Source organism: Argopecten irradians, chromosome 1 (genome assembly GCF_041381155.1).
Source record: "Argopecten irradians isolate NY chromosome 1, Ai_NY, whole genome shotgun sequence".
In the NCBI taxonomy this organism is placed as follows: domain Eukaryota; kingdom Metazoa; phylum Mollusca; class Bivalvia; order Pectinida; family Pectinidae; genus Argopecten; species Argopecten irradians.
The window spans coordinates 14,560,502-14,573,795 of NC_091134.1; the positions used below are offsets into that span (position 1 = coordinate 14,560,502).

A 13,294-nucleotide genomic window follows, 5' to 3' on the forward strand; every position below is an offset into this window, starting at 1 on the left:
TGCATAGTTATATCAACATTAACAACTTGAAAGAATTCCCTAATTAAGCATATTCCATAGGTAAGTATTTATTTTCTTCCCTAACTTCTTTAACGCTTTCCAATGAATTCAAGATACTGAATTCCATGATTAACAGTCAAACAGTTGATATTTATATCAACTTAGTTTCCCACCACAAGTGATGACGAATTATAAACGACAGTAGCCATGTTCTTGATCTTCTGAGTGTTTGTCTTCCGTCTGAAGTGCAGCAGAAACAATCACCTAGATTGCTATAACAGGATATACCTATTGGAGGAGAGCCTATATAATGTCACCGTCTTACTTTTCAATGAATTCCGGACTGCTGTGATCCCAATCTTAGAGACGAGGAGTTGGTAGACGGAAGGTTAATTAAGTAAAATTTCATTAACAGTGTTGTTATTGGAAGTTGAAGGATATGTTCGCCTTGACAACTAGGACTCTTGTGTACACTTAGCGCTGACATTTTCCTTTGTATCCTGTGCCAATATTGAGCCTTACATTATTGTATCTTCTTTTTACTTTGTTTTATACTCCATTGTCATCTTTCTCATCCTTTAAAGATGCTCCACTGCTAACAAATGGTATTTTTTCACTATCAAAAACAAGAGCAGACAAATTAGTATTTTTCTTCAGTTACAAAAGTTACTTATTTACACCATTGAAAAGTTTGAGCTTCTGATTTTACTTCAAGTTAAAAATATGTAAAATAATTAATTGCATCCCGAAAAAATTCTGTGTAACTATATCCTATATAGAATGAAGTACTGATTGCGCATGCACCAAAGGCAAGATAAATTATTTTATATCATTTTTTGTGTTAATTAGACATATATATACACAATTAAACACCAATTATTGTTCAAATGATGAATGTCATTTATGCTCTGTTGGTGGTGGAGCATCTTTAAGACTTGCAATTCCTCCTATTTTCAGAATGTCCAGGCCTCAATAATATTCACATATTCTCAGTTATAACAAATCTCTGCTCTCCTTATCAAGCAAATTACTTGAATAAGTAAAAGAATAAATTGTGACACACATAATAAAAACAACTTATATGACCCTTGACAGTAAATGAGAAATGGTACATTGTACCTGTAAGATTAATATTGTTGTTACCTTGTTTAGTATAATCTATATTTCACTTACATCTTAATTATTTTCCATTAGGTGCTTGAATGGATTTTTCTAAAAGTCTAATTGCTATTACTGTATAACATTCAAATTGTCTATTGTTTAAAAAAAAATAAGACTTGCATTAAAGCATAAAAACTAGAAAATATCTAACCAGTTAGGTTAATGAGTTTGTTTTGGTCCAATAAATGCTAGATAATGACAATTCCTCTATAGACCTTTGTGATAATAGGAGCTGGGAAACTGTTACCAAATACTTATGAAAACCAGAAAATTTACCAATATAACCTGTCACTTGAGTAAGCTTGTGTTTGATACAGACGTGGGTGACTATATCTCCGAAGGTCTTCGCAATTATCGGAGCCAGAAAACTGTACCGAAATATCCATTCTCATTATGTAGACCTCCTCTAACCTTATTAGGACTACAAGTATATACAACTGTGTAAGAATCTGATCATCAGGGAAGTTGATGATCCGAGGGCGATTGATAATCAGGTGTGCTGGTACAATAACGCCTTACAGTGTTACGCTAATCACTAGCCTCTCTCAAAAAATGTCTTATACGCCTTCTCCTCCGCAAATGAGGACAAAACAGATGCTACTCCTTGATAACGTAGGTCTCGACGGACCAACTCTTAGAACATGTTGACGGATGTAAATAAAGATATGTTGAGGGAATCAAGTGTAATATCTTCATTCTTTGTAAAGATACATTCCAAAATCAAATATCATTCACTGTAATTGTTGTCAATGTCCTATGCATGGATAGTCACAAAACAAAACTGTAGTTCTTCACTGTTTTTAGTCTAAATTCTGTTCATTCAAAGACAATGGAAAAGCATAATGGGTATTTAGCAGTTTTTGTGATAATCTCTTCTGAGAATTTATTTTTCAGTGTATGGTCTGCTGCTGTATATTTGAGTCAACTTTTCAGAAAGTAATGGTTGCAGCGAAAAAATCAAGATTAACTGTGTATTTTAAATTGAATTAAGCAGAACTCGATCATACAAATGTAATTCCATTTATTAAAACTAGATAACTTGTATAAGTTATTGTAAAGAAATGTCCAGTTTAATTAGAAACAAAATAGGTTAAATAAACCCAACCCATAAAAAGATCTATTGTTGCCAGCTAAATTTTCTTCAGAATTATCTCCCCCTGTATGGTCTGTTGCTGTATAATTGAGTCAACTTTTCAAGAAGTAATGGTTGCAGCGAAAAATCAAGATTAATTGTATATTTTAAATTGAATTAAACAACACTCGATCATACAAATTTAATTCCATTTATTGAAACTAGATAGCTTGTATAAGTTATTGTAAAGAAATGTCAAGTTTAATTAGAAACAAAATAGGTTAATTAAACCCAACCCATAAAAAGATCTATTGTTGCCAGCTAAATTTTCTTCAGAATTATCTCCCCCTGAATTGAAGGCTGAGTTTCAGCCCTGAAGTTATTGCAGATTTCCCTGTGAATGTTTACTTCACACAATTAATTTGAAGCTAGACTGATCACTCAACCAACTTTTTTAAATCAGTTATCTGTCTTTGGATTAATCTACGACTGACAATCATCCCCTATAAGTACATGCGTAAAGTCAACCAACTATATTTAATTTGTGATTATCTCCCCCTAGATTGAAGATATAGAATACTATCAATCGCCTTATAAAATTTCCTCCTATATCGACACTCTTAATACAATTTTACAATAATAGTCTCTCCTCTTGGGTTCTGATTTTCCCAATGGTAAGGATTGGTCAAGAGAATAAAAGTGTGAACTATCAATGCTATGCCTGTCCCCTTCTATCTGAATTTGTGTGGAGATAGGCATATTAGGTTTTAGACATTTCTAGGTGGTTTTTTTTTGCTTTTCATATAAGACAGATTTTCAAACAATGAATTATGCCTTATGGTAATTGACTAGATTTTTTATAAGAGAAAATGCAAACATGACATTATATCTTACTCATTAGAGTTGTTTATATTGTGTTTGAGATTTAAACACAAAGCAGACGGCCATTGATAACATACAAGGGTCACAAAAGTCGTTGATGTATTAATATTGATATCAGGGTCACACAGATGTTTTGATTCAGTATGCATTAACAATGTATAATCAAGCTTTCCTTACACACAGATGCTAGTGTCGTGTACAAAACAGACAAAAATCTCTTTGTTTTTGGTCTGGAATGAGATGCGTTATCAAAATACAGAAGTTGTTACATTTTCATATTGTATTCAAATCTTGATTGATTTCTCCTGGTTTGCGAAAGGCGTGGGATTTAACTGTGACATGGACCATCTGAACGCATCCATGATGTCTACATACCTATTGTATTGTGAAATCTGAAATAAATGGAAGAAAACTGAAAACATTACTTGTTAGATCATCTGACCAATAGGTCCTGACCTATTGCCCATGAGCCTCTTGTATTTTTTCATGGCATGTGCAATTTTGATAAAATGGTTTTAACCATGCAAGTTCAACGGTCTGAAGAAATTAATTTATATTGATATTGAAGTGCTTAGCCCTCTTGTCAAGAAGTTTCCTTTGTAATGGAAAAAGAAAAAAACATTTTCAATTTCAATTTTAACATTTAGATTATCTTTTTGATACAAAAAAAATCAAAATAACATCTTGCAAATAAAAGTGTTATACAAACACACTTTTCAATGGACTTTGGAATCTGATGTTAGAAATCTTTACTGCAGACGAAAAACCATGATCAATGAGTATTTATAAGTCTTTATTATTATTGATCATTTCATCATGTGGAAAATCTGCCAAACAGATTTTTCATTTCCTGAAAGTCTCTTTGAAATCGATTTTTCAAAAGGATTGAAAATATGACAATCTTGATGTTTTGCAAGCTTATTTTCTGTTTTCTTGATAAAAAAGGAAATGAAAGCGGATTATAGTTGTCATGTTGATGCTTGATAGTGAAGGGGATTTAGGGAAAGGATTGTTTGTTCTTTCAGGGAAGGGGTTATAGGTTTTGAGAATTATGCAGGCTGTATTTTTATCACTGTGTTTTGGTTGGTTATATATTGATAATTCATGTAAATTTTGTCAGCTGGGTTTCTCAGTATTCATTATTCTTGATTGCTAAGCATATATATAAGTGTGCAGTGTTTACAAGTATTTGTTATCAGATGTCAGAAATTTCAGATACATGTAGTATCTGTGAAAATGTATATATCACATTTTCGTAGAGTCATTAGATATAGCCCATATCTTAAAATTTGTGAATTGGGATTTTATGAAACTTGCTTTTCAATTGTCTCAAAGTTTGCAAAAATAAACCTTTTGATATTTCACCATAGGGCAGGAAAATCTTAATTAAGGTCCAGGTGTATGTATGATTATGTGATATTGTTGACAGCAACGTTTAATTCCAATGTTTGAATTTCTATGAACTGAGATAACACTTTTTTCACATTTTAATCAATCAATTATAATAAAGCATCCCTTTTGTGGTTCCTGACTATCTAAGCGTCTCACCGCCATCCCACCGGTGCCACCACTTTAACCATCACCATCGTCAGTGCCAGTCTCACTGCCATCCCACCGGTGCCACCACTTTAACCATCACCATCGTCAGTGCCAGTCTCACTGCCATCCCACCGGTGCCACCACTTTAACCATCACCATCGTCAGTGCCAGTCTCACTGCCATCCCACCGGTGCCACCACTTTAACCATCACCATCGTCAGTGCCAGTCTCACTGCCATCCCACCGGTGCCACCACTTTAACCATCACCACCGTCAGTGCCAGTCTCACTGCCATCCCACCGGTGCCACCACTTTAACCATCACCACCGTCAGTGCCATCACTACCTATCACTGTTTTAAGTCACGTACCGAGCTAGGATTTATCAAGTTGATACTCCTCTGTTCTCTGATCTAAAATCACAAGAAGTCTGTGATCTAGACACACATGAAGTCGCATTGTTTGTTAAATTTTTGTTGACATATCTTCATCCCTCCGCTGCCACCTCTTTAATCATCACTGCTGTCAGTGCCATCATCCCTATCATTGTTTGATGTCACCAAGGATATGTTGAGTTGATACTTCTCTGTAATGTAGAAACATGAGAGGTCTGTGATTTTGAAACACAGGAAGCCCCATTGTTTGTTGAATTAATCATATGGCAAGCAGATTTTATGTCAAATTAAATATCATAAAAAGATTAATTTTAGTATGGAACTGTTTGGATGTGTCATTAATTTGTACATTTTAATTTCTGTTGCAGATGTGATACTTCTCTTAATCTGCGAAGCTACAGGTAAGAGCCATTTTACTTCATATCTTTCTCTAGCTCCTGATTTTGGACATATTCCTTGGAAATTTGCCAGCAGCAGCAGCCATCTTGAATATTACCTATCTTTGAGAGCACAATCCATTGAAGTCTTTAATTTCCATTTCAAGACGTGGATATACAGTATGCGGTTCCAATGATGGAACCAAAGTAGATCCAAGCATGCTAATTACTGTAAATATAAATTTTCAGTGAACATTAACCTTTTGTAACCAATCCAAAAAAGTATACAGCATGTTTCATAGATGAATCATTATCAATGTCACTTTATGACCTTGAAACTATTCCCCGGCGACCTTGATAGGTTGATATCAGAATTGAGGTTAAAACATCAACTGTTTTCAAGTACACTTGTAATTATTTGTACCTCATGCTAATTAATCTAATTAACTATGTTTAATTAACATTCTTTTTAACCTGTGATATTTGACAGCATGATGTATTTTTTTCCCCAGATGCAAAATATCTCAAAGTTTTTCTGTGATATACAACATGAAGAACTTTAAACTTTTGAAAAGGTGGCCGCTGTTTAATGAGTTAAACATGTTTTTAACATTGGAAATTCACAATTTATTTGATTGCCAGTACTAAAACAATTAATGATACTGGAAAAGCCAGAGTTCTTTGAGAAAATTATCACCTTGGAAATTAAGATATATCTTAAGAGAATACAAATTCCCAAAATTATCTAAAGATAATATGTATCCCGAATAAGAAGCATTCTAAGGAAGTTAACTATTTGGTCCCATATTTTAACTTGCGTTAGTTTATAGGTATGGGTACTTTGCATGTACCAATCCTTGTATGTTTGTGGAATAATTAAATATAGGATAAGCTGATGTCTAAAGATCAGTGCTTTTAATACAACTACATTTGTATTGCCAATATACCATCATTAAATAAATTCCTTGAATATCATCTAGGAATAAATGTTTATCAAACAAGATAATGTCTCAGTATACATTCAGTAAATTGAATAATACAGCAGGGAAAAAAAAGCGTATATTACCCAATGAATCGGAGAAACGCTAATTTTCGCTGATTAGCGTCTATGATTCTGTATGCAATGGGTGAGATGTTTTCATCCACGTCGCCAAGACAACACTATTGAGTCCAGACAGGTTTTCAATCCAGCGCCTAAAGTATTTTAATTATCTGCTAGAAAATTGAAAATACTGCTGTTCTTAAATCCTCTGTCAGTAACAGATTGTCAACTGGGATGTGATGAAATTTTCAAATTAGATTTCGTGAAACTGATTTGTAAAGTTTCAACGGCTTCAAATCTGATAACCTCGGGTGAAAGTGGTACAAAAACTGAGTTGTCAATAAAGTATTCTGTTGTGATGATAATGTTCAAATGTGAGATTTCATTTCATGAATTTTCATCTTTCTTGCCACATTGCAGAGCAAATAAACAGCAGGTTATGTTTTGATACGGCATCATTTTTTGTCTATTCAACGTTGTCATTATCTATCTTTAATATATAGCATGCCGGGGTAAATTGGTTTAAGTTTGTTCAAATGAATGACCTTCACCTTTCATTCATTGCAACAATATGCATATGCTTAAATCTAAGTAACTGGAATGCTTATACATACAAACAACATAATTCAAGTCCAATAGCTAGATCAATATTTCTCTGGAGTTACTTCCCCTTTAATGACAATTTTATGTGAGGTTTCAATGTTTTATAAAGGTTTTGTGTTTGATCTGTAATTAAGATATCATTTGTAGGATATCCAAGGTTATTTGCCCCCATCACTGTCTTAGGTTTATGTCATTAGCAGCTTCCGCTCCGGAAGTCCCTGGATCCTCTGATTAAGGGGATCAGTGAATGTCTCCTCACGGACTGGAAATGTCAGTCAGAGGTCTTGCTGATCCAACACATATACTGCTCTGTGAGAAGGACATCACCATAGTTATATTTTGTTATTATCCTTTTATATCATCTTACCCAAATACACACTCCTCATAGCTCCTCTGTTGGTTGCATGATAAAGCACAGCTGAATTTTTCCAGGAATTCTGATATGTACCAAGAACACTACAGAAAGCCTAGAAATCTCAAATGGTAGCATGAACGATTTTGAAGGACAACAGTACAAACTTTTTTTGTTTCCTACAGGCATGGATTTAAATATGCTATTTGTGAAATTCATGCATATCGTGATATAAAATAGACAGGAATGAATGTGATTGGAAAAAAAACTAATGTATAAATTATTTTAATCAACAATCTACATAGAATGTTTACTAGGAAGCCGTAAACCTAGGCAATAAATTAAAATTATTCAGAATATTTCCCAAAAATTTGTAGCATCAGTGAAAGTCTGACTTTGTCCAATATATTGCTATTTTTAACATTACTGTCTATATATATATATATAATCCAGATGTTTGAGCTGAAAATTAGGTCAATGATTGCTAATCATGTCTAAATAATTGACAGAAGCACTGAGTGTACCAAGCAGTGAAATTAGGGTCTATATATAGTGGTTGATGAGAAACTGATGTATAGTCAGACCTGTGCTGATTTGTCTGGGGAGGATAACTACCTGGTCCTGATATATAGTATCTCATGGTAGAGTGGGGGGGGGGGTTGAGTAGTGCTGTAGAAATTGTTGGATTGATTCATTGCCCAAAGATATGTTGGATGTGACTGAATGGGTTAGAATACCTGCTTGGTAAGGTTCAGTGAGATAGCACTATAATTGAGTATGATGTGTCTGAAACATATTTCCTGTCCAGTATAATTCAGTTATTAGCATCATGATTTAGAATATTGTCACTGGAGAGTGTTTCTTATTCAATATGGTTCAGTGATACAACACTATAATTCAGAATAATGTGATGTTTTCCTTATTCAGTATACTTCAGTGAAATAGCACAATAATTCAGTATAATGTCGTGACGTGAGCCTATATGGATGAAGGTTACATATTGCTCAGGTATGCCTCAGTGATATATAGCACTATGAATTGATTCAGATAAATACAAAAATAATACGAAACCTTTAAAACACATATGTGATTAACTCATACGTGATGGATTTGTCCCTGTATGACCTTCATAGTCAATATTGCAAATTAAACAATAAAAACAAAACAGGTTTTTACTACAAGGGTGTGCGGCCCTGCTTTTTGTCACGTTTGAAATAAAAAATTGTGATTATAGTGAAGAAGTACCATCTGGTAGCTACTTCACATGTTTAAGTAGCAGACAAGGAAAAGTGGTTAAGTTTTGAGTACTATACTGCTTGTCAAAAGTGTCATATATCATCTATAAAGTAGCGTGTTTTATCATAAATAAAAACACTAGTCCGTCTGTGGTAACGCCTTTAAATCAAAAGTGGAAACGGAGTGATCATGTAATCTTACAATTTACTACTTCTTAACCAAAAGGTGACCTAATGTACTGACGTCAGTCTGACCACGGCAATACATGAAATTAGTGTAAAATTTTCTTCAATTTGTACCAAATTCTGAATAAATTTTCAGGATTTTGTTGGATGAACCAATGGTTGCTCTTCAAGAAATATTACTTTTAATTATAGGAATTTAGATTAATTACAGAAAATGTAATGAGGATTGACAGGTATCAAGGTTTTTATCTTGATTGTGTTCTGAATAAATGGCATGTCGTTGTTCCTAACAAAAACAATTTTATTAGGATCTCTGTGAAATTAAAATTGAAATTGTATGAATGAATTGCCTCTTTGTTTCAAATTACATAATTAATCATTGAATTTCCATTCGTTTTCTTACATTTCAATATCAGAACGGGTAATCAGAGTTCCTTTGTCCAAAACAACGACTTCCATTATGAAATAATTTCAAATAATAAGATTTCAATGTACATGTGGATGATTAAAAGTACCTTTGTCTCTGTATTTTCCAATAATTATTTCCATGTGCATAAGTGATCAGAAAGTGTTCTGATCATATCGCCCTCTGGTGGTGAAGATTGGTAATTACTAAGGGGCTATAATCCTCCCCAAGTGTTACACTTAGAATGAGAGACAGAGTCAAGTACGGAGTGTCGAGCAATTGACATTTTTGTGTTTGAGTGAGAGCTGTGTGGATTGAGAGAACAATGTGTTTACTGTTCAACGTCAGGCACAGACAGAACATCATGTCTAACATCAAAACATGTTCTCTGTAATCTCAGTGGAGTCAGTTTAGGTCTGTTTCAGCTGACAGTACTGTTTTTTGATGTCCTTTAAAAATATGTTTTTGAAAGCAGGCACCTTGCATGTTTTCTAATTATTATAACATCATGGCGTCCATTCTCTTAAATAATATGCAGTCATTTACCTATGATAATCATTGCCTTATTATCTTGTTAATTATCTAGGAATTCTACAATCTCTTTTGCACTTAAAGTATAAAACAATTATTTATGTCTCAGAGTCCTTTGAATACAAGATTCAACTTTTTAAAATGTCTTACCAAGAATTTGCTTGCAGGGATTTAATAAATTGAAAGCAAGAGTTAAGGCCCTTGTCTGAACTAAGTGAATGGAAGTTATAATGCCTGGCAACAACAGACAGCTTACAGCTAGTCCTTGTCTTCTTTTATAATGTCTTTGAGTGAAAGTCTGAACTCTGAAATATCCGTATAAAAAGAAGCTTTTGATTTTAGTAACACCCTTCTAATTATGTAATTACATTCCATTCAGTGCTAATTGGCATCATGTTATTCCTGCATTAATTCCCTCACTTTAATCTGTTCAGCCATTACGATTTTATAGGGGCTGTAATCATGGTAGCATTGTACAGTGTGTAACCCTCTAGCACCATGCAGTGAAGGGAATGATTTAGTCAAAGTGGTCAGCGCTCCTGGTCATTGTTTGTGTTGGACAATGCAGGACTATTAACTATAGCAAAACAAATTGTAAAAAAGTCACACCATTGGCTTCACAAAAGAGCTGAGCATCATCTTTCTACAATACACCATTGATACTTTTGATGACCAAAAGTTTTCATTATAAGCAATCATAGTCAGAACACTGAATCATGCATGTAAAATTGTTTTGAAGGACTATTTTCCTCTGATTAATAACAATTACCATATGTCAATGAATTTTCTGTAAGAGATTTTCCAAGTGTTCAACTTTAGACGTTGCAAGAAGTTTCCAAAAAAATATTGAAGAGTTCTTATGTAAGTGATTGGTTATTTAAGTGGTCAGTTTTCCCAGCGATTATTTGAGTTCCCCTTTTAGGCGAATATACCATCATACCGTAAATGTCTTTTCTTAATTCAGATGTTTTTCAGCTCCAAATGACAAGGTCAATATCACTTTTGTTTATAAAAAGAAAATGTTTTTTGGAATTGTTATACTACAGTTGACAGAATGGCCGTTTCCATGGAATTGATGTTCTGATCAGTCACTAAGTCACAAAAGTAAACAAAAATATAAAACATCCAAATTGTGACAATGAATGTGTACAACAGACGTTAGAAGCTGATGGCTGAGCAACATTAAATGTCGGGCGGATTTAACAGGCGAAACAAAATGGTGTTTAGATGGCCAATGGTGACTAGAAGTCACAACTTTATGCTGATCCTGAAATCTCACAGCCAGCTACTAATAAGGACACAGCTGGTTATTTGTAAGGGGACAGATAAAAGTTAGGGCTTAGAGTCTGATCAATATACAGTCCTGACGTTCACCGACGGGATGTGATGCATTATAATGCTGCATACTTGATTTTTTTGTGCAGATGTGGTTCATACCAATATAGACCTTCATTTCTAGTACGTGTGTTGTTCATAGGAAATATTTGTGTGCATTGAGCTGGGATCATGTCGAAATAATGATATATGTTTATTAATTATTATAACATTCAGTCATCAACTGCATGCAGTGTAGTAAATTGCATTAAGATTCTTTTTTAAATTAAGGTATTTTTTGAAAAATGTGAATGCCAATTGGAAAACAAAATTGGCATTCAATTTTATGCTACTGCTTGTTGATATCACTTTATGTTCATTGCAAATGGATCAATGTTAAATATATAGTTTCTTGTATGATATAGGTGTTTGTCTTTTCATGTCTCTTATTTGTCATAAAAAGGCACTGTAGAGATTCTTACACCTATACCCATCCTAACACCTCCCAACCTGTCCCAACCTATCTCATTCTATGTCATATGAAGGAAATTTAAGTCATTCATTTTGGAAGACAAATTTAGGCTCTACTAAATCAAAAATTAGGCCAGTTCATTGCCAAATTTCAGGGGTAAATGACTCTTATTTATAAACATGACTAGTATTTCTAGTTCCAAAATACATGGTTGAAAACAACACAGAAGATGCCATTCCAAAACACTCCCACAATACCACACTAAGCTATGGACAGTAAATACACTCCCATGTTATATTGATGACCCCCTGGGAGGGAATTTCTCATCTGATCACATTTTTTCCGACACCAGGGAAACATCTTTGGATACATTTGTAGCTCCTCCGGAGAGACGCAGAAGTCTTGATCCTAAGTGGTCTGTTTTGATGGCTTATACTCTGGAGGCTTAATTGGACACTGATGGTCACTTTTGAGCACCCGAGGGAGGCATATTGTATTATGTCTGATGATACTGTAGACCCTATATGTCTCTGTCCACCTACACCAAAACATCTTTTTTTGAATTGCTAATGAGATTTTGTATCTTAACGTGAAAGAAAAATCCCATTCGTTGAGGTAAGGGGGGGGGGGGAATTGGAGATATATTTACTGATCAAAAGGTTCAGAAATTTTATCATTAACAGGACTTAATTAACTAAAGAATGAAACATTGTAAATTAGTACTTTTTATGCACATGTATGATTTTCTCTCTTGTTTTAATACGCGTGCACTATTATCCACAAGTAGAAGTGTAAAGTGTTGGTGAAGGATCCGAATGTGTTCTGTTGAAGGGTTGACATAACGAACAAGCTTTTCTAGATTAACATTTGGCTTCAAGTTAAAAAAAATAACTTCATTAAAGTTTACTTTACTGGCTTTTAAGTAATTCAATTGAAGTGAACATAATGCAGGAACAAGTATCACTCAAAGGAAAAAACAGACAGAAAGGAGAGGTTCTTAAAGAAGCCAGTCTTAAAATAGAAAGTGCTCTCTAAACATGATGGCTATTTAGATGTTTATGTCTGAATTGCTACACAGAAAGTGAAGATGTCTGTCTCCGTAGAAACAAGGTTCTCTTGAGATGTAAATTTGGTCTGACTGTACAGTTAAATTGTTTGTAAAGAAGTTTTCTGTTGGTATGATTTGGACATTTTAGAGATAGACGATTTGCCTTTAATCTGACTCCTGTTGGATTTTCTGGACAGATGTCTTAATTGCAACTTTAAAGGATCGATGCCTATGGTAAAGAAATTTGAACATGTCGGGCGGTTTTGCCTATATATTGACTATTATTCATAAAATGCCTTATTTTGTTGATTAAGCTTCAATGACCTAAACACTAAGATGTCAAAGCTAAAGAAAGATTAATAAACACCCAATTTTTACTTGACACAACAATTAGGATCAAATTTTATCTGTAGACAAACAACATAATTTAAATATTGAAAGCTATCTGCAATACCAGAATGAAAAGTTCTACATAAAAATATACTCGTTATTTGTTTACATCCCAAAATTTTCTAGATCAATAAAATACATTTTATTGTAGTTTGATTTTAAGAAAATGTTTGCAGCCTGTAGTCAAAGATCTGACCAATTTCAATGGACATTGGTCTAGAGATAATGGTTAAAAATAAGATTATATACAGTCTACAAACAATTTATTTATTTTTGGTTTGTGTTCAATTG

General features: G+C 33.7%; 1 protein-coding gene across 6 annotated transcripts in view; it reads left to right on the top strand.

Moving 5' to 3' along the window:
- Positions 1-13,294, top strand: part of LOC138318604 (rap1 GTPase-activating protein 1-like) — a 151,840-nt gene that overhangs the window by 72,924 nt on the left and 65,622 nt on the right. For all 6 annotated transcript variants that reach the window (XM_069261110.1, XM_069261118.1, XM_069261128.1 and 3 more), the window contains one exon: positions 5,416-5,448. In XM_069261110.1, coding sequence (XP_069117211.1) covers positions 5,416-5,448 — 33 coding nt within the window. The remainder of the gene's footprint in view (positions 1-5,415; positions 5,449-13,294) is intronic.